Source organism: Tympanuchus pallidicinctus, unplaced genomic scaffold, assembly GCF_026119805.1.
Source record: "Tympanuchus pallidicinctus isolate F22 unplaced genomic scaffold, pur_lepc_1.0 scaffold32, whole genome shotgun sequence".
NCBI lineage: Eukaryota > Metazoa > Chordata > Aves > Galliformes > Phasianidae > Tympanuchus > Tympanuchus pallidicinctus.
In genome coordinates, this window is record NW_026294750.1 from 470,639 (window position 1) to 491,805 (window position 21,167).

The window sequence follows — 21,167 nt, forward strand, 5'->3', positions numbered from 1 at the left end:
TTATATTTTAGAGACAGGAGATGGTTTTATTGGAGGGAGGGGGGAGCTCTCTTTATTCTGTTCTTGTTTTTCATGGATGTTCTCTTACAATTTGTGGTTTTGTTCTTGTGTTCATAAATAAAAAGGAGTTATTTTTGCACCGCTGTTGCTCTGTTCCTGTTCTGCTGGGGCAGCGGGCACAGGGAGGGGTCCCACGGTGACACCCCAGCCCGGTCCTTCCCTGGGGCCCCTCAGCTGCCCTCAAAAACGGTTCTCCAGCACCACAGTTAATGCTGCTGCAAACCCAGGCTGGAGAGAAACAGGCCAGGTGTGGCTGGCTTTTATGTATTCAGGCCTTGGCTGAGCTTTGTTGGAGCATCGTCCATCACGGTGGCAGATCTGCCCCGCTGGTCTCCTCCCTGCAGCGGCAGGGGACACAGCCCCATGCGGGGCAGCATCAGCTCTGCTCCTCCAAGCTATCTCTATGAGTGAGGGATCTTCACCTGGCATCTGGATCTGACCCTGGTGGCCAGATCTGTCCTGGCCAGTCTGGGCAGGAATCCCTGCAGCAGGTGCCATGCAGGTGTCTGCCCGTGTCCTAAGTCCTTGGCTGCCCTCCCAGAGCACAGCTGCTCTCTGGGGCCTTGGGTTTGCCTGAGACAGCAGTCAGACCATACCCCAGTGCGGGCTGCTGGTTCTCTGCTCCCTGCTCGCTTTACCTGTTCCTAATTGAGGGAGAGGCCAGCAGGCACTGCAGGCCGTGCTTTGCCAGCAGCTGCTCGTCAAAGATCCCAGCAGCTTCTCCCTCCCCCCCGCCACCTCCGCCTTGGGCTGTGTCTAAAAAGTCTTTGCAATGCATTGAGACCACTGCAAGTGCTGGCAGGATGGCAGCGCCATACAAGGCGCTCTCCCCCTCTCCCCCCCCGCCCGTGCATTTGGCCCCCAGCCGCTGCCCCTCTGCTTCAATACCACGCAAAGTGCCACCTTCCCCACAGCCTCTGCAGCGCCTGGGGCCCCCGGCATACCGAGCGTCCCTGCGCTAGGACACGCTGCAGTGCTTGCTGCTGCCACGCAGCTTCGCCATCCTGCGCCCTGCCCGCTCCAGGCGCTGGGGCTCCCTGCCCACAGAGCTCATCCCGGGCTTGGGAATGGGTTTCCCAAAGAAGAAACCCTCCTCTTCCGAGTCAGAGTCTGAGGATGAAGAGCAGGTGGGACACCAGGAATCGTCCTCTTCCATGATATCCTGTGGGTCAATGTCCTCCAGATGTAGGCCGGGTTGGGCAGGGGGCCGACCCACTTGGAAGTGTGGGTTTCCATCCCCTGGCAGTATTCGGCATTCAGGACCTCCCAGAAGCCTGCAGTGACCCTCTGTGCAGGGCTGAACGTTGGAGGGGTGGCTGGTTGATGCTCCCAGCATCCCTGTGCACACAGAATCCTTGCTCCTCTCCACAGCTGCTCCGTGGTCCTCTGGGCTCCTGAACGCAGGATGTGTAGAGGCCTGATCTGGTAGCACCTCTGGAAGAAAAAAAGCAATTAAGGGTGTGGGAGAAGAAGGCTGAGCCTGCCTTGCTGCAGTTGCCTGTTCGGCAGGGGTTGTCCCAGGATGCAAAACAGGGTTGTCCCAACCAAACCTCAGATGTGGGATGTGGGCTGGGAGCCCACAGCTGCTGCTACTGCCCTGAGTTGGGCTGCACACACGTGCTGTACCCCCAGTGAAGTACCCAGAGCCTGGATTTGCTTGCATTTCCCTCCCAGTCCCTTGCAAGTGGAGCACTCAGGTCCCCTACCAGCCCCTTCCACCCGCTGTCTGCAGCCCCCAGCTGCCGCGGTGCTCCCAGCCCTGGTGGCGTGGCTGGCTCTGGAGACGGGCGTCGAGTCAGGGGACGGTGCCGAGACAAAGGCCGAGTCAGAGGAATCGGAGGTGGTGGAGGCAGCAGAGGACGCATCCCGGCCCAGACTGCAGCTCTCGGAGCAGAAGAGCCGCCCGCAGCGGGCGGTGAGGGGCTGCCCACGCAGCGGCTTTCGGCAGAGACTGCAGCAGAAGCAGGCGGCGCAGGCGTGCCAGTGCAGACCCTGGTGTGTGGCCTCTTCGCTGTCGACACCTATGAGGGGATCACAGGTTAAGGGGGGGCCTCCCACAGCCCACCTGTCCCCCTGGTAGCACGGCCGTACCGATGGGCTCCCCGCAGGCCTGGCACGGCTCGGCAAAGAGGCTGTCGAAGCAGCTGCGGCAGCAGGGCTGGCCGCTCCGCATCACGTAGCGCTGCCCGCACAGCGGTGCGTCGCACTCCAGGCAGCAGAAATGCTCCGGGTGCCAGCGCCGGCCCTCAGCCTCGATGCACTCTTCCAAGAAGATCAGCTGGAAGGGAACAAACAAACCATCCCATAAGCACCCAGCCACAGAATACACCACCCAGAACATGCTTTTCTGTGCTTTGGAGCAGGCATGGGGATCCCTGGGGTGCAGGAAGGGAGCTCCTCTGGCTCGTCCTGCTGCGTTTGCAGCTGCCAGCAGAGCACAGGAGCACCTAATGGCAGCACAACGGAGCCCAAAGCACCTCTTCACCTGGTGCCCACCTGGTCGCAGGAGGCACAGCGAGGCCGAAAGAGCTCGGCGTGGTGCCGACCGCAGTAGATCCTTCCATCCTGCTGGAAGTAGATGAGGTCCACCAGGGGCTGGTGGCAGACGTGGCAGCAGAAGCAGGGCGGGTGCCAGAGCTGCTCTCCCAGCCGCGACGCCACAATCCCGGGGTCTCCTTTGCTCAGCCTCCTGCCGCACTGCAAAGCACGGGGTCGCGGTGAGGCTGCGTTTCGGGGGCGGCTCCGCGCTGTCCGTCGGGGAGCGGCCTTACCTTCCCGCACAGACAGCCGTGGCGGGAGCCCGGCACCGGCACCGCCACCCCCTGGCCCAGCGCGTCCCGTCGGCGGCGGGCGCTGAACGCCCTGAGCTGCTTCCTCTCCTCCTCCTCGAGGTCGGGGCAGTACCGCTCCTGCGCGGGAGGTGGAGGTGAAGGACCCGCGGCAGCGGAGCGGGGGGAGGGCGGCATCAAGCAAACGCGTGCGTTTCTTACATCGCAGTCTTGAGGCGGCAGCTGCTGCAGGAGGGCTCTGACACGGAGCAGGCTCCGGCCGGCAGGACGGGGTTGATCCGTGGGGCGGCTCTCGAAGCAGGCGGGGACCTTGGGGAAACACAGGCGGGTGACAGAGGGGATGAAGCGGCGTCGCTTCAGCTAAAGGCGCGTCTGCCCCTCGGGGTCGGAGCTGCTCACCTCGGGGGCCGCGGGCTCTGCGGGGGGCTCCGGGTATTCTTCCAGGGCACAGCCGGAGTCGCTGTCGGACGAGGCCGGGGGGAGCGCGGTGGCGGTGCCGCACGGGGGGGGTTCGTCTCGCTGCGGCCATGCGGGACTCGGCCGGGACATGAGCTGCGGAGAGAAGAGCGGAGCTGCGGGAGAACCTCGGCACGGCGCGGAGAAGTCTGTCCCCAGGAGGCGTCATCCTGCAGGGTCAGCGCGGCGGGGACATCGAGGCTCTTCGCTGAGTCTCTGCAGCGATCTCCGGGTTTACAAATAAGCCCTGCGACGGGGGCTTTGCCTGCCGGACGTGGAGCGCTGGGAAAGGATGTCGGGAGGCTTGTGGGGAGGGGAGGTTGGACCGCGGGCTTTTGTGCTCACCCTGGGGCAGCTCCGGGAGAGCCGCACTTTGATGTTTGCTCATCCACAGTGGGAGATGTCCCGCAGCTGCCGCCAGCCCTTTCCCAGCACGGCTGAGTCCGGGGTTAGTGGCCTGTCCCTGAGCGGAGCAGTGGGAGGAGACCGAGGTCTCGCCCAATTCGGTGGAAAATAATTTATTCCCCCCGGGCTGCTATTGTTCTGCCCCGAGCCGCCGTTCCTGCTCGCCCGGCGTGCCTGGCTCAGGGCTCTGCGGTGCGAACCCGTCCCGTCCCTTCCCCACGCAGCGTTTGTCACCGCTCGCTTCCTTCCTGCCTCGGCTTTTCAAAACAAAGCGATGCGGCGGCTCCTGGGGCTCCCCGCACAGCAGCCCGGGGCTTTCCCTGTGGGAACCTCTGCACTGTGCTGGCACCGCCCAAGAGCTGCCCGAGGGCTGACACCCCCCGCAAAATGGCTCCCCAGGAAAGGGCGGAGAGCTGTGGGCACGGAGGTCGGTAACTTCAGCCCTCGGAGGCTCCAGGCCGTCCCGCAGCTCTGCCCCAGCAGCAGAGCATCCCGCGGCTCAGGGCACCAGGATGTACGTGCACGGCTCCGAGCTCAGGACTCCTAGCCGTGCACCGGGGTCAATGATTAACGCGCCAGATTGGCAGTCAATGGGATAAAGCAGAAGGGCGGCTTACTCCCTGGGCTCTGCCTGTCCTTGCCAGCGTTCAGGCAGGCCGGCTGCATGCTGAGAATGGCTACAGATTGCTGCTTGGAGGAACACACCTGACCCAGTTCTGTGCATTAGCAGACCACAGAGGTGCCAGCTTGATGAAGGACCACCAGCGGTGTTGGATCAGCAAACAGCCGCAGCTCCACAGCTGGGATGGAGCTGCTGTGACCCTGGGGTGCTGAATTGAAACACCCGTGGGTGCGGGGCGCCAACCCTGCTGCTGCCTTCAATCCCTGTGGGTAATGCATCCCTCCCATGGGACATAGATGGCATTCCCAAGCTTTGCTCTGTTTGCTAAGATCCCAAACTGCACGGCTGATCTGCTGTTGTTGGATCCCCAGGGTGCCCCACGGACGCAGCAAACTGGGCCCTACCCATGCAAGGCTGGCCAGCAGGAGCCCGCTGGGGTAAGGCTGGGGACAGGGCTGTGAATCAATGGGGCAGTGCAAGAGAGCCCAGCCCATCCCAGTTTGATGTGATTACGATGGCTGGCAGCCGTCTGGGCTGCAGACAGGTCCCTGTAATTAGCTGCAGACTGTGACAGCCATACGCGCCTCCCATGCTAAGAAGCCGGGCAGCTCCAACAGGTCCGTCTCCTCTGCTCCCATCCCCTCTGCCCTCCTCTCTGCCTCCAGGCGGTCCCACATCACCCTTCCCTGCGGAGGGATGCGGGATGCTCTCAGCACAGAGCTGGGAAGCTGCTTCTCACACGGAGCTGCTGTCCCTCCAGAAGGAACCGAGTGCCACCACATGGAGTGCCCTCGGGCTTTTGGAGCCCCTCAACCCGGGGCTTTCTCCAAATTGCCACCGTTCAGCCCTGCTCCAAAGGACGGCTGATGTCCCTGCCGTTCAGCCCTGCCTGTTCGGAGCTTTTTGCTGCTCATGGGGCTGCAAACAGCCATCCCAGCAAATACTGGCACCGCCCGCCCCAGTGACCCCACAAGAGGCCCCTGCCTTGGAGAAGGGATCACAGCTCCCTGAAATACACAAGAGTTTTAATCCCCTTCAGTTCCCTGGGATCAGCCTGTCTCCATCCTGTTGTGGGAGCGCATGGGGCTCCAGGACCTCTCCCTGAGGAGATCACACCATTAACACAGCGCAGCTGATCTGTGCCTGCTGCAGCTGTTGGGATCCTGAGGCTGCCTCCCCACGGCGGCAGCCCCACTTCCAGGCACTTCCACCCCATTTTCCCAGAGCACCAAACAGCTCCACGGCTCCAAAGAAACACAAAGCTGGCCACTGCCAAAAGGACCAGATTCCCCTTCCAACACCCCAAACACCGGCAGCTCCCAGGGGCTCTGTATGCACACCTCACCCACAGGATAACCTGTTTGTGCTTCAGCTCCCGTCAACACAGCTGCAGCGAATGTACATGGAAATAAAGATGCAGAGCCATAAAGATGCATCTCTCCGGGGGTGAGATAAGCTGACGTTTGGCAGGGTGAGCCGGAGCAGCTCGTCCTGCAGCACGGCAGGGCCGAGCTGGCAGAGCAGCCCGATGCTCGGAGTCACAGCACAGAAACCACCAGGACCATCGGAGCCCCGCAGAGCTGCAGGTTGGGGGGGGCTCAGCATGCCATTCTGCCACCCAAGGGAGTGGAGGGAACGGCGGGGCACGGCGGCTTGTTTGCCGGCAGGGGGGCAGGCCGGTGCCGTAACGGGGCATTTCGGAGCGGTACCGACCCATTACCCCGCCGTAACGCGGTGCCGAGCGCAGCCCCAGCACCGCTCCGCGCCGTCACGGCCGACCCCGCACCGCCCCGCTCGCAGCGCGCGGAGGAGGAACCCCGCGGCACAACGGCCGTCCGGAGCCGCGTCTCCCGGGGCAGCCCTCCGCCCCGCACCTGCAGCCGGAGAGTGGGCGGGGGGGTCCCGAAGGACGTCGCCGTCCGAGGACGCTTTTCCCGAAGACAAAGGCCCCTGGAGCCGCCCTCCCACCGCCGATTCCTCCCCGCAAAGAACCGGCCGACCTCCCTCTCCCTCGCGCCGCTTTCCACCCTTCCTTTTCCCCCGCAACAACTCCCGGACGTGGAAACCATCCGCTTCCCACCGTTGCTGAGCTCCCGCCCAGCCCCGCGGGACCCCCCCTACCTGCCCGGTGCCGTCCCGTCCCGTCGGGTCGGAGCAATGAGCCGAGCGGACTTCGCAAAACGAAAGGAAAACATCCAATATCCAAACGCAGCGGGGGCAGTGTTCCCTTTGCTTTGTTGTTGTTATTTGTGTTTTTTTCCCCTCCTTTCTTTCCTTTTTCTTTCCTTTTTTTTTCTTTTTTTTTTTTTTGTTGTTGTTGTTTCGATCTGCCTGCCCAGGAAACTGGAGCCGTGTCAGCCGGGGTCCCAATTAGAGGCTCGTTAGCCTAAACCCACAGCGGCAGCCAATGGCAGGGAGCGGGGAGGGGACGGGCAGGGGCTGGCGGAGGGTTAACCCTGCAGGGAACGCGCTCCCATCGCATCGCGTTCTCTTGCCACCTCTCATTTTCCGAGCATCCACGCCCCGCTTCGCCCCAGGTCGGCGTTTGGATGGCTTTTATGATCCGCCGCGATGTATTTTTCCTCCCTACATCAGAAAGAGCTGAAGCTTCATGAAAAGAGAGGAGGTGTCATTACGCCCCAGCGGAGAGGTGGGGAACCTCCGCGGGGATCTCACCGGGCGCTCAGCCGGAGGGCAGCCGGGATGTCCTACTTTACTCCCAAAACCACTGAGCGCGGCTTCGGCGATGGCATCGGGGCAGGAATCCCCGGCGATGGCATCGGGCCCCAGCTGGGCTGGGGCAGCGCTCCGGTTCCTGCAGCGCCCTGTCGTGTTTTATATCCCCGATTTTTGAGATTTCTCAAAAAATCCCCCGGGCTGGGGAAGGAGGAGCGTGCGTGTGGGGTTACAGGGGTCCCCAACCCACACCCCCCGACACCCACCGTGGGGCCGCACAGTGGCGACTCCCAGGGACCCCACAGGGCCCAGCCCCGCTCCGGGGGCCCTCAGTGCCACAGCTCCGCTCCGCTCGGTCGCTGGCGAGGACTTTGCTCCCCAGGGCCCCGCAACCCTCAGCACGGCTGCACGGGGGGGGGGGGGTGATGGGTAAAGTCCACATAAGGAGACGGCGGGCCGCCAGGCGGGGGGTCGCGCAGGAGGCAGCGGCTGGAGAAGCTGTTCTGGGGGCACCGCAGGGCACCCCGAGCGCCGGCTGCGGGTGCTGGGAGGGCAGCGACTTCTCCAGCCCCACCGACACGTCCACGCAGCTCCCGGCCCCTCTGAGCCCCCCCATCCCCTCCGGTTGCCCCGGCAGCCCCCCCCCATCCATCGGTCCTTTTATTTCCCAACCCTTTTTTGCTGCTGACCCCCTCCATAGCGCCCCCCGCTCCCCACCGTACCCCGGCTCTCTCGGCCCCGCCTCTCCACGTGACCCCGCCCTTCACGTGACCCCGCCCCTCCCTTCAGCCCCGCCCACACAGTCTTGGCGCCGCGAACCTCTCGCGCCCCCTGGCGGCCGCGTGCCCGCCCGCCCGGGGTCCTCCCAGCGCGACGCTCTAGGCGGCGGCCGGCGGACTCGCTGCTCCCGGCGGGCCCCGGCCCGGGCTGGGGGACGCGGCGCTGGCGGGTCCCGGTCCCCGACCCGGAGCTCGGAGCTCGCGGGCCGGGCAGGGGCCGGGCCCGGGTCCGGCGCGTAGCTCTGGGCCCGGGCCTCAGCTCCCGGACGGCGGAGCCGGGCAGCGCCTCAGGTACCGACCCACGGCCGGGCCTCGTCCCGCAGCGCAGCGCTCCGCTCCGATGCCGCTGCCCGCCGTGCTGCGTCCCCTCCCCTCCCGCGGCGTCCCCTCGCCCCACCCGCAGGTCCCCGTGTCCTCCCGCTCCATTAAACCCCTTTGTGTCCCCCCTCAATAACCGCTTCGTGCCCCCCGCTGCACCCCTCCCCCGACCCCTTAGCCCTCCCCGAGTTCCCACTTTGTCCTCCGTTTCCCCTCTGCCCCGTTGCCCCCCCCCTTCCGTTCCCCCCATCCCCATGCCGGGTTCCGGTGCTCGCTGTGTTTCTGTGGGGCCCTACGGGGCTTGGAGGGGGGGGGCTGAGTGAAGGGCTGAGCCTGGTGCCCCCACAGCCCCCCTTCAAGGTTCTCCCTCTGCTTTTTCTCCTCGCCTTCATGCTGGCTGCAGTGAGTTTTCAGGATAGGTGATGGCTCTCCATCCCAGAGCCCTCGCAGGGCAGAGGGAGCACTGGAGAGAGAGGGGAACGAAGAAGAAGGAGGGCAAGGATAACGTGTTTTCTGTGGGGTTTTTGTTTCCGTGAGGGAACTGATGGGATGGCAGCTCCCTGAAACTGGCCTGAGGAGTCGGCAGCAGATCGGCGATCGGTGCTGAAGGTCGGTGAGGAATAAAACCACGCAGTGCCGGGATGCAGAGCGGCGGAGATGTGCTGGGTGACAGCAGCTGACAGCTCCAGCCTGCCCCACGCCAAGCCTTCCCCCACTAGAGGACTTTGCGAGATGTGGATGCAGCAGAGAGGTGTTGAAGGGCCGGAGCTCAGGCAGGGTGACGTGGAGCTGCAGGGAAGGTCGGTAGGTTGTGGCTTGATGCGAGAACCAAACAGGGGAGCCTCTGCAGCTGCGCAGGGATGTGGCCCCAGGAGTCACTGTTTGACTCAGAGGGACTGGTGAGGTGAATTCCGGTGCGGCAGAGATTTCCAACAGCCTTTTTGTTGTATGTGCTGCTGTGGTGCCAGGCTGGGTACCTGTCAGGCCTTGGATGCAGAGGCTGTCAGCTGTTCTTGCCAAAGCGTGACGTCTTCCCGTGTTCACCTGCTGCTGAACCCAGTGCTCCGGAATGGGAGTGGGTCTGTTGGGATTGATTCAGAGTCGCCCTGATTTCTCACTGCTGGGTGTGTAACTCCTGCGTGCTCGGTGCTCGCACTCACTGACTGTAAGCAGGTGGCTGAATTTTTGTGTTCCTTGGCATCTGTTAGTTTTCAAAGTCTGAAACAGATCGGTGGTTGTGTTCAGTTGCTGATAGGGCTGTGACTCTCAAGGACCTTAATGAAGACATCTTCCCATCCCTGAGCAGCAGATGTCACATGTCCTGAGTCTTCACTGCTCTCTGCCCTTCCATCCGCTCCTGGGTACGATCCCAAAGCTGAGAAATCAACATCTCTTAGTTTTAGGCTTTGTAGATGTGTTTTTTTCCAAAGCTATGTCTTTAAAAGCACTTGCTGGTCTCTGCCTTTTGGGATGCACGTGCTTCCATCTCCAGTGTCTGCTCTTTCATCTCAGTGCTGTACATTTGCTAGAAAATGGGAACAAATGGCAAAGAGGGACGATTTGCAGAGGCCTTACAAAGCGTGCGTCCGAACCCCTGATGTCTGCTTGAAGTGTGCTGTGCATTTTAGGAGCGGAATTATGATCTATATTCGTTGAGGAGCACAAAGTGTGCCTTCTTCCTTCCCGTGACGTGTGAGGAGACATTCCTAGCGCCATCCCTTCCCCACGTGTTTATTCTTCTTTGTTTTCTTACCTCTTGAACTGTAACTTTCTGGCCAGGTGGAAGATGGGGCCGTTTCCCTCGTGCTCTCGGTGGCTCTGACACCTGGTCACTGTGAAGTCCCAGGGCAGACAGAGGGGCAGTGGCAGTGGGATTTTCTCGCCTTCCGAAAACCCAAACAACCAGTTGCCTAATGGTAAGAAAGCTGTTGTTTTTAATTAGGCTTATATTGCACAGAGTCCATTCACTGGGGAAGGAAGGCGTTGTGAGGCCAAAAACGTCCGAGTTCCAAACATGCTGAGCTGCATGCTGGGCACCCAGGAGGGTATGGGCTGTAAATGCTGCACGCTGGCAGGGACTGGGAGGAGCTGGTCTGAAAATTTGATTGCTCTCTGTTCTGTGTCCTTTCCCCAGGGATTACCTCTCCTGCTGGCGTCATGGGGAGCTGCTGCAGTTGTCTGTGTGGAGACAACATCCCAGACAACCACCCCACCAAATTTAAGGTCAGTACTGGACTTTATCCCCATTATAGAATCTGTGGCAACATTCACTGCTAGCAAAGCCCAGCGTGGATTGGGCTCTAGGCATGAAAGCAAAGAAGAGCTGCTCTTGCAGATAAGTCTTTCACTTGATAAGATTTGCAAATATGTTGCTGTTTTTTTTTGTTGTTTGTTTTGTTTTTAATTAAGTACCCTCTGCTGCAGATATTTTTGTATTTGCAGTAGAAATTTCCTCTATGCTGAGGTTCAGACTGAGCAAGGAAATGGAGAACTGGAGAGAAACCTTGTATTGCTCAGGGCTGTGTTCCAGTGTCTGTGCTGAGACACATCAGCTGAACTGCTGAGCACGAAGCCTCCAGGCCTGCCGGCTCTGCGCTTTCTGCCAGCAGTGAATTCTCAGCTGAGAAAAAGGCATCTCAGGAAATGAAGGGGAAATCCATGGGAATTACCAGATCTTTGTGGGAGGGCTTTGTTTTCCCCTTTCCCAAACGCACCGAGCTTCCTGGTGCGAGCCACGTGGCTTCTGCAGGTAACGAACGTGGACGATGAAGGAAACGAGCTGGGAGCTGGGCTGATGGAGCTGACGCAGACAGAGCTCATCTTGCACACTCACAAGAGAGATGCAGTCAGGTGGCCCTACCTCTGCCTGCGCCGCTACGGCTACGACTCCAACCTCTTCTCCTTCGAGAGCGGCCGTCGCTGCCACACGGGGCAGGGTGAGTGCTGGCTGCTTCCTGGGGGTTCTGCTCCCAGGAGTGAGCTGCTGCTTGTGGCTTCCCACATTTCTGCATCTGATGAACTGATGAACATCTGATGGTTGTTCGTGCAGCTTCTGGTGCCCCCTGAACACCGTGTGCATGCACATGCAGTTGATAATCTCAATTAAAACGCTAATGAGAGTGCTGTTGTGGCTCAGAGCCTAGCGGTCTCATTTTGCTGGTGCCTGGGCACTTGGGAGGTTAATTGATGAGCCATGCTTGAGCTGAAGTTTCCAACAGATGGAACATATTTAATGTCAGAGTGGTTCTTACAGCCCAGCTCCAGGCTTGGTAGCAGGCGCTGAGCAGCCCACAGCTGTGTTTCATGCTAGGAAGCACCTTCTGCAGGACTAGAGCTTTGTTCAGCCTCCCTTAACTCTGGGAATGAATGAAAGGACATCAGCTGCGCCTTTTCCCAGACCCCTCTTCAGATTTGGTTATTCCTCAGAGCTTTCAAACGTACATCAGAAGCAGCAGTGGCTTAAACATGATTTGTTTTTGCAGCACATTCTCTCTGCCTGGTTGGTGTTATTTCTGCTTCACGCGTTCTATTCTGTGCCTGGCAGCACTTTGTAATGCAAAGGAAAAAGAGTTTTGTGTTGTACTGATTTTTATGCACGGGGATGCTGTGCACAGAAGAGGGAAGTGAGTCACCCAGGGGTCTGTGCCAAGTCGTCAGCAGCACTGGGAATGGTTTTACTATGGTGCCTGTTAGCTCCCCTCCCAGTCTGCCTCTCTTTTAGCTGAGCACTTTCTTGGTGTGTGCATCCCAGGAGCAGGAGGAGTTTATTACCTCATTCTGTTGATGTGTTTGTAGACTCCTCCTCATCCACAGGGACTCTTCACGACTGTGTCTGTGTGAAGGGCTGCTCTGTAGTGCCACATGATCCTTCTTAATATCTGGGCTTTTCCTCTTCTGGAATTGTGTTTCAGCAGTGAGAATAGGTTGTCTGCTTTGCCTTATGCAGGGTTAGGGATTAGAATCTGCTGTGAATGCGTTTTGCTTTTTATTTAGGCCCAGGCAGGGGTGATGGATAAAGCTGAGCTGTTTGCTCCTCGTGTGTTAAACACGTTTTGCAGGCACGTGCTGGCCAGTCGTAACGCAGACAAAAGCCAGTGGGGTGACACTGCTGTGAGGGGTTTTCTCCCTTCCTTGTGGGATTTTTTTCTTCTCAGTTAATTTCATTTGGAGGATTCCTTCCTGATGCTTCTTAGACGAGGCAGATCTAGCTGTGTTTTGGTCGGAATGTTTTGAATGTTATTTTTTGGAGTAGCAACTGTTGTTGCCATGCCATCCTCGTTGCTATGGCTGTTGTGCACGTGTGTGTGTGTGTGTGTGTGTGCTGCAGTGTGGGATTGCTCAGCTCTGCACATATCAGCTCTGGTTTGGGCTGCTTGCTTGGAGAGACGCTGCTCAACTCGATGCATTTCTGAAGGAGGAACTCCTGTTCTTCCTTGCCTAGAAACCCCACGGGGCCCAGTTCAGCTCCCACCAGTCCCTGGAAAGCCTTTCCCCTGGCAGTGAGAGCTGGGTGCTGTGCCAGGGGAGCTGAAATAGAAGATTAGAGATGAAACAAAACCGGTTCACTTGTATCTTTCACACCTCTGCTCGTCCGGCGCTGAGTGTCAGAAGATAATTGGGGTGCTCTGTTTTTACAGCAGTGCACTGCTGGGCCAGATGGCAGTCTTGGCACTGCGTGGTGATGTTGATGCAATAATCCACTCAGATGTTAGTTGTTCTCATGTGGCTGTGAGTTTCAGGGGTTGATTATGTTAAACACAATAAAAGAAATCAAAACTGCCAGTTCATTTACAGCCCAGAATTACATATCCCCTTGTTAAAGCCAGAATTGCTTTCTTGCTTTTCTGATCCTCCTCCTCGTTACCCTGCAGGGATTTTTGCCTTCAAATGTTCCAGAGCGGAGGAGCTCTTCAATCTGCTCCAGGACCTGATGCAGTGTAACAGCATCAATGTTGTGGAGGAGCCTGTTGTCATCACCAGGAACAGTCACCCCACAGACAGGGAGCACTCCCGCACCCCCCAGGCCCCCACCAGTAAGTTTCCCTCAGCCCGTTGTGGCACTGCCTGCTGCTGCTCGTGTAAAACTGCCCTTCGCAGGCCACAGATATTTCCCGAATGCTGCCTTGCTGCTGACCTGTGTCTTTATCCTGCGTGAGCCCCGTACAGCGTGTTTATTTTAAGGCCCCACTTGTCTGCAGCGTGGTGTTTTGTTTCCAAGGCAACAGCAACAAAAAAGCCCTTCAGTAGTCAACTGGCTTGTCACCCTTCAGCCGTGTTCACCTGGAGCTCTGCCAAAAGGCCTTTTAAAGCGGCACCTACAGGGGTCAGGTGGTTCCCAAAGGAAACCACGTCTGGAAGAATTCAGGTTTGCTCAATTCCTGCCTCCATTAGGAGTGAAATAAATGTAAACAGGAGGGCCTAGCCCTTGTATTTATATCAGGCACTTTGTGATAGGAATCTTCTCCAGACAAGCTGATTCTGACTTGCAGGGTGCAGTTTGGGGACCAGCTCACTGTGGAAATGCAGTCTGCTGTTTTCTGCACTGGACCAATGCTGTGTTGTAATTCTCCCCCAGGTCTGGGGTACAGCGTCCCAGGATTTGCCAATGGATTCCACAGTTTCCCTGGAGAAAGCCTGTCATACCTGGCAGCCCGCCACCCCTCCATGAGCAGCCTGAGGCATTCCTCTGTGGGTGAAGACTCCACTCATGCCCTCATTGGGCCTGACGATCAGGTAAACACAAATGTCCTCAATTCTCCTGTTTCCAAGCAATGAACAACAAGTTTGATTTGCTAGCAGCTCCGTGCAATTCAAGGTTTCTCTTACTCCAGCAAAGCTCAGGCAATCCTTGTACCTTTGCCACTCTTCTCTTTGCTTCATTTTGGTCTTGGGGATTTCAGCTCTGATGCTTCCCTAAAACAGGCACTCTATTTAGGTGGAGTGATTTGGTTTCCTTGATCCCTGGGTGGTGCAGTTAATGTGACAGGGGGAAGGGGGCCATGAGGAGGGACCTGGACAAGCTTTAGAACTGGGCCCGCATGAACCTAATGAAGTCTAACAAGGCCGAGTGCAAGGTGTTGCACCTGGGTTGGGGCAGTCCCAGATATGAATACAGCCTGGGAGAAGAATGCTTTGAGAGCAGCCTTGTGGAGAAGATCCTGAAGGTCCTGATGGACAAAAAGCTGCACACGAGCCAGCAGTGTGCACTTGCTGCCTGAAGGCCAGCTGCTCTTGGGCTGCATCAAACAGAGGGGTGGCAGCAGGGAGAGGAAGGGGTTTTCCCCCCTCTGCTTTGCCCTCGTGAGGCTCCATCTGGAGTACTGCGTCCAGGCCTGGGGCTCCTGGCACAAGAAAGACATGGGGCTGCTGGGGGAGGGCCGTGGAGATGCTCAGGGTCTGGAGCACCTCTGCTGTGAAGAAAGGTTGAGGGAGCTGTGCTTGTTCAGCCTGGAGAAGAGAAGGTTTTGGGCCTTCCAGTACTTGAGGGGAGATTATGAACAGTAGGGGAACTGACCTTCTATGTGGCAGACAGTGACAGGACAAAGGAGAACAGTTTTAAACTGGAAGAGGTGAAAAACAAATTAGCTGCTGGGGGAAATTCTTTGCTCAGAGAACGCTGAAGCAGTGGCACTGCTGCCCAGAGGGCTGTGGGTGCCCCCTCCATGGAGGCGGGCAGGGCCAGGCTGGGTGGGACTCTGAGCATCCTGATTGATGGGGGCACCCAGCCTACAGCAGGGGGTCTTTAGGGACCCTTCTAACCAACCATCCTGTGATGCTGTGATCCTGTAGTATTCTCTTGAATTTCTTTGACAGTGGCGCTTAGCTGCGAGTCTGTCATATTGCCTTATCAGCTGCTATTGCATCCCCTAATCTGATCTGCAGATGCGTAGCCAAATTCAGACTCCTTTTATTTTTATTTTTGATGTTCAGCTCTTTGTTCTCAGTTGTAGAATTGAGGTTTTCCTGACATAATCCATCTTATCTCACCCATTGTCAGGCAAGCCTGTGCGGGTGTGAGCGCTGCAATGCATCAAGTATAAGGAGCTCAAGAAAATACTTTGCAGGTGGCTTTGGTTTTTGTTCTGTGCCATATGCATCAAATGTGAGATAGATTATCCGTTCCTTCTGCAGTTGGACTCCTTTTTTTTTTTCCTCCTCCATCAGCCCACAAATCCAGAAATGTCTTTTGAGTTTTGCTTCCCAAAACCTTTTCAACTTCTGAAACTCTTTCATCTCCGGCTTCATCAGTCTTTCCTGTTGGTTTCTCAGCTGCTGACAGCTGCTTTGCTCCTGCTTCTCCTTTCACTGTCCCTCTGCTTCTCTCCTTGCAGTCCCACACCTACGTGAACACAACCAGTGGTGATCAGGAGCTGAGGGGCCAACATTGTATGCACTCCTTGCCTGAAGTCCACCCTCCTTTCCCCCATAGGAAACGCAGCTGCTCCCTCGAAGACCGCAATCCCCAGGTCTTCCTGCAGCCCGGGGAGGTGAAGTTTGTGTTGGGTCCCGCGCCCAACTACAGGCGCATCAGTCGGCACCACCGGGAGTGCAGGACGCACTTCTGTGCTCCCAGCAACAACAACGAGCGCGAGGATGAGTGCCCTGCGCCCCAGTGCGTCTACGAGAACCTCAATGGCTTGCTGCCCCCCGGCACCTCGTCCCTCTGCCGGGCCGGGCGCGTGAAGGTCCCCCTCGAGGACAAGGGCTCCTCCGGCTGCTCCCATCGGAGAGCTGCATTGCTGCACTACGAGAACTTGCCGGCGCTGCCCCCGGTGTGGGAGTGCCAGCCGCTCCGCCGGGGCGAGGAGGACGCTGGGGATGCCCTGACGCCTTCTCCCGACGGCTGTCCCGAGGCTGGAGAAGAGGATCCTCTGCAGAACTACGTGAACTCAGAGAGCACCGCGCTGCACGGGGGCAGCAGCCTGCGGCGCGGTGCCTTCCTGCCCAAACCCCAGCGCGGCTGCGTGCCCAGCGTCTTCAGCTTTGACTTCCCCCGGCCCCGGCTGGAGCAGCCGCGGCAGCTCAACTACATCCAGGTGGAGCTGGAGGCTGAGCCTCACAAGGGCCGGCCCAACACCCCGGCCTCCCGCGCCCGCCCGGCCGCCTCCCACGAAGCGCCCCGGACGGATTCCTACGCGGTGATTGACCTCAAAAAGACAGCAGCCATGTCCAATCTGCAGCGGGCCCGGCCCAGGGACGATGGGACCTCACGGAAAACTCGACACAACAGCACCGACCTGCCTCTGTAAGGGCACCCGGTGCGAGCGCTGCGCTGTGCTTTGGTACCCACCCTTCAGCGTGTTGCCCGGTGTGGCTTCCATCCACCATTGCCTTCTGCTTCTCCGTTTGCCCCATTGCCTGGTGTTGTGGGATGGCTCCTACAGCTGGTGTTCACGCTGCTCTATCTGTCTGTCTTGCCCTCTCCATCTCCTTTGCAGTTTGTTTTATAAAGCCTTATGGGGTGTCTAAAGACGCCATCTGGAAGTTCCACTGTCTTTCTGGCAAGGGGGGCAGAGGGTGCCCACGGTAGCGCTGGCACTGCATGGACACCACCTCCAACAGGGCTGACCCTCCTGGATTCCTGCTGCTCCGTGAGCAGTGCCAGCAGCCTGGGATCTTCTCTGGGGAGACCTGACTGCATCTCACTGCCTCAGAGTCAGTTTTTGCCTTGTGATTTCTCTGGTCCCTCATGACATGGAAGCTCATGCTGCAGTCTTTCCCTCCTCAATTTGCTCCTTCTTCTGCACTATTTTTTTGAAGCTCGTAGAAGCTTCCCATACTTCTGTCCCTTTCTTAGATTCGATTTAGATTGGGCAGCTCTAGAAACTAATAGAAGAGGACAGACAGCCATGCACACAAACACTGTGATCACAGAAACCTCATATCCCCAAGATACTTTGCTTATAAAGAGGAGGGGCAGACTGCAAGTGTGAGGGGCTGTAGGTTGGGTATAGAAGCCTTCAATTGTACTGTACCCAGTTTTGATTTCTGGGAGGGGGCTGTTCAGAAACACTGTTGATTTGTTTACTGATTTATTTATTAAATGTTCTTTTTGCATCCCGGTGGAGCTGGCCAAAAGTGGCGCCAGCGCGACACGTGTGCTCATGTGCCCTCTGTCTGAGCAGAGCTGCTGGCGTTGTGGGGCTGCCGTCAGTGAAAAGAGCAGCTGTGATTCAGTGTTTTTTAACTGGGATTCGCTGTTGCAGAGAGGGTGGGTGGGTGTGAGGTGGCCGGGCTTGGAGCGCTATCAAAGTGGTTGCCTGCACCCACGTTCCTGGCCAGGTCCATGAGAAATATTTGATCCTGTTTAGAGCGAATGTGTCATTTGTTTCCTACAGCTACAGACTTGGGAAGGGCTAAATTTCCGTAAATGTGTGGCCTTTGATGTGGAGTTTTCTGTTGACGCTGAAGCTGAGCTGTCAGGCCTCCACGTGAGGCCCTGTGTCGGCTCTCTGCTGGTGCAGGGCATGCCTCCACACCCCTCTGCGTGGTGACGTGCTGCAGCTTCACCCGCATTACTTTTTGCCTCCTTGGGCCGTATCTGTGAGACAGAAGTGCTCCGGAGTCGCTTTGGAGTCCCACCTTTCTGCTTTCTGTTCTTCTCCCTGGGATGTGAGCGGAGAGGCCCAGCACCCAGCAGGTTGTCCCCCTGCCCATCTCGGCTGTGCCCTCCTCCTTCCAGCATGGAGGTCGGTGAGCAGCTGCTGTGAAGGAGGACAGCACGCAGTCATCGCCTGCTTTGGAGCTGCACAGACCCCATTTCCATAGTTTTGATGTTTTTCTAAGTGCTGCCCTGATGTTGTACTGAAAGGTGGCACTTTTGGGAGGAAGGGCAGTGCCACGCGGCTGGAAAAGCAACAGAAGTGCGCACAGAGCCATACCTGTGTCTGCAGATCCTCAACTTGCTGTTTGTTGCACTATGAATCCAAAGTGCCCCATATGCTTAAATTCAGTGACTGTCCCCTTTTTGGGGAAGTTCTTCTTGTCCATTCTTTTCTCTGTGCCAACTTTTACATGATTTGTAACAGAAAGGAAACCCAAGGGATATGTTTTTGTATTATGCCAAATGACTTTCTTTGAAGGAAAATGGGCATCCCCCTAAAATCTCTCTCTTAACTTTCATTTGGAGAAGCGAGAGAAGAAATTGTTTATGTATACATTAAAAAAAAAAAGTGAACTGTATAAAGCTTTAACAAAACTGTGTAAGCACAGAGCTCTTGCTCTGTAAGTTCATCCCCTGCCGTGGCTCCAGCAGCACCAGGAGGAGCCGGGTTCCAGTAGGAACCTGCATTTGCAGCATCACAGCCCAGTGAGAAATGCTGTGCCAAGTGCTCCTACCAGACAAGTGACAAAGGATGAACATTTTAGACTTCTGTGGAGCAAGGTGACAGGGCCAGGGCTGTGGATTGGTGCAATAAGGGGTGTCTGCTGGGCTCTGAGACACGTGTGCTCCAAAATACGGCTCACGGCCGCTCTGGGCCTTTCTTTCCTCCCCCAGCAACTTTGGAGCCCCCAAACCTCGCTGGGATATCAAAAGCAGGAGAGGTGAGGAGGGCACGCACACAGGGGCTGCATTACAGCACTCCCTGCATTGCTGTGCCTGTCCAAAGGAGAAAAATAACTCCCTTGTCTTGTTTTTAAGCAAGAGCTGACATCTGCTGCTGCTGCACTTGCTGCTCTGAGAGCATCCAGCCTTGCTGCTCTGTGCCCCTCAGCATGCAGCCCTGACCAGGAGCTGGGAGCTGCAGGCTCACAAATGATTTTCTCTGTTTTTCTTGCTTTTGTGAGAAACTTCACAACGTCCTCTTTAAATAACCGGGACTCTCTCTTACCTTCTTAACCCCTTGTTTTGCAAAGTGCAGGAACAGACCCGAGCAGTTTGAACACGGCTCTGGCAATGTCCCTGTCTGGGCTCTGGCCCCAACGTTTCCACCGGCTCTCCAGTGTCGCAGCTTCCTCTAGTGGTCAGAGCTGCAGCAGCTGCAGGAGGAGAAACCAGCGGGAGGTTGAGGTGCGGGTTGGTTCTGTCTCGTTCCTTCCGTCCTGGGAGGTGCGTGGTGGGCGGCACAGAGCCCTCCTCAGAACCCTGCGGGCTCCTTCCTTCTCACTCGTTTCTTTCGGTTAAAAATCACCTGTATGAATTATGTTGTACCTGTGCAGCACTTTGCAGTGGTGGGTCTGGCAGATCTTGCTTTGAGCCTTATATGCAAGTTTGCTGGGCTTTCTCAATGAGTGCACACTGATAGGTGTGTGAGTGCCTGCTGGATGGGAAACTTCACCCAGGGCAGCTGATGAGCATCCCGTGGTCCAGCCGTGCTGCAAGGACGGCCTCCCCAGGGCAGCATGCCTAGAATCTGTGCTTGCGTCCATAAACACTTCTGTGGTTTAGAGATTGAGGGATTCACCCAGGGCTGAGTGGTTCCCGTTTGAGTTTTGCGTGAACCGAGCAGATTTCTCCCCTGATATTTCTTCCCTGGGGACTGCGTACCCCAGATCTTCTGCCCATCCCTCTCCCCAGACTCAGTCAGTAGGAACAGCTTCTCATGGCTCTCAGCTGTCTTTTATCATGGGAGGGTTTATATATATATATATTTTTTAATTCTAACCTGTTTAACGTGCCTGCTTTTCCCCCTAGGGAAGGCGCTTGGTTATTTGTGAGCTGTTTTTGCCTTACAGAGAGAGTGTGGCAAAGGAGAGGCTGAGGATTAAAAGACCAATATTTTTGCAAAGAGCTTTGAATGTCCCAGATGTTACCGAAGCACTATGTGTTGTTTTTCTTACCCAAGCCATGCTGGTTGCTGTGAGGAAGCCCAAACCCAGCTTCAGCTCCTGCTGTCCGTGTTTCTGGTTGCATCCCTCCGAACCCCAGAGCCCCATCCCAGCAGTGTTCCCAGCTCTGGTTCTGCTCCGTGCCTATGGGCGCTGGGTGTCCTTTCTCTGTGCCTCAGTGTCACTGTGGCAAAATGGGGGAAGCGGCACCAAAGCGTTGGTGCGATGCTCTTGAGATACGAGTGGGAGCTCTCTGTCAGGGCTCAGCACCACTTCTGTATGTTCTCAGCTGTTTGCTCTCAAAGTCGTTCTTCTGTCCCTCCGTGTTGTGCTGCTTAGCCCTTCTCGGGTTGTATCTCGACTGTGAAGCGTCATTAACGAGCGGTTGTTAATGAATGCATTGCCTCATATAGAATCGTAAAATGGCTTGGGCTGGAAGGGACCCCGTGGGTCATCAGGTTCCAACCCTGAGGCCCAAACTCAGCTTGGGGGGCTGAAGCTTGACTTCCCCCGCAGCCCGGCTCCTCCTGAAGCGCCGTGCTCAGGCAGCAGAACAGGTTTAGGTTCCCGTTCCCAAACAGGACCAGAGGTGAATACGTTAGGGGAAGTCTGGAGAGCTTTGAAGTTGGCAGCCACAGGCCGAGGCGTAGAGAAAAGCAAATTCTCAAGAAGGAACTCATTTGTTTTTCTTCCATCGCTGGATGTGATGATGAAGTCGGGAGGCCCAGGTGCATCTGCGTTCTCTCGAGCTCTCCTCTGCGCTTCCCCTCTCTGCGACTCGTCCTGCTGCCTCTGAGCATTTCTGACACGGCAGAAAAGCCGCGGTGCTTCGGGACGGGGCTGCTGTGCCCAGGGGGCCGCCCTCCCTGCATCGCGCTTCTGCAGGCTGCCTCGTGGTGTCAGTCAGCCTCTGTGTTTCACCCAGGTGTAACCTCGCAGGTGAAGAACAACAGCGCTGTGTGACTGAGGAGCTCGTGTCTTGTTAACGCGCACTACGAGTGTATACTGAATAAATGGAATATGGTGACCATACAGGGCTTGTGTCTTCCTTTGTGTGTTGCGGGGAGGAGAAGTGACGCAGTTCCAAGTAGGCTTTGCTTTTTATCTAAAATTAAAGGCTCAGGGGAGGGGCGTGGGATGGTGTGAAGCTGGACTTCCCTGTGGGCCTCGTGCGCCACTGGAGCAGTGCTTGCTGCCTTCCCCCAAGCAGTGTCCTTGTGCTGGGCACATTGCATCAGGCTGCTTTGACCTTGAGGAACTTCAGCTTTCTCCTGAATTTGGGCGGTTTGGACA

The 21,167-nt window shown here is 57.3% G+C and overlaps 2 protein-coding genes across 13 annotated transcripts; one reads left to right on the top strand and one right to left on the bottom strand.

Annotated features, from left to right (window-relative positions):
- Nucleotides 1-6,440, bottom strand: PRICKLE4 (prickle planar cell polarity protein 4). Its single transcript, XM_052697999.1, has 8 exons — nt 6,207-6,440; nt 3,249-3,401; nt 3,051-3,158; nt 2,832-2,969; nt 2,557-2,757; nt 2,152-2,338; nt 1,767-2,081; nt 1-1,494 (listed from the first exon to the last, which is right to left on the bottom strand). Exons 1-8 carry the CDS (start codon nt 6,399-6,401, stop codon nt 1,019-1,021), a joined length of 1,773 nt encoding a protein of 590 aa, XP_052553959.1. The 5' UTR covers nt 6,402-6,440; the 3' UTR covers nt 1-1,018.
- A 1,472-nt stretch (nt 6,441-7,912) lies between these two features.
- Nucleotides 7,913-20,906, top strand: FRS3 (fibroblast growth factor receptor substrate 3). Of its 12 annotated transcripts, none has more exons than XM_052698002.1 (7): nt 7,913-8,078; nt 8,643-10,021; nt 10,240-10,328; nt 10,855-11,041; nt 12,977-13,138; nt 13,681-13,838; nt 15,437-20,906. In XM_052698002.1, exons 3-7 carry the CDS (start codon nt 10,263-10,265, stop codon nt 16,352-16,354), a joined length of 1,491 nt encoding a protein of 496 aa, XP_052553962.1. In that variant the 5' UTR covers nt 7,913-8,078; nt 8,643-10,021; nt 10,240-10,262; the 3' UTR covers nt 16,355-20,906. The 12 variants fall into 12 exon arrangements, with proteins under 12 accessions (XP_052553962.1, XP_052553972.1, XP_052553963.1 ...); XM_052698012.1 differs by having other exon boundaries at nt 9,885-10,021; XM_052698003.1 differs by lacking the exon at nt 7,913-8,078 and having other exon boundaries at nt 8,138-9,797; nt 9,885-10,021.
- Nucleotides 20,907-21,167: the final 261 nt, after the last annotated feature.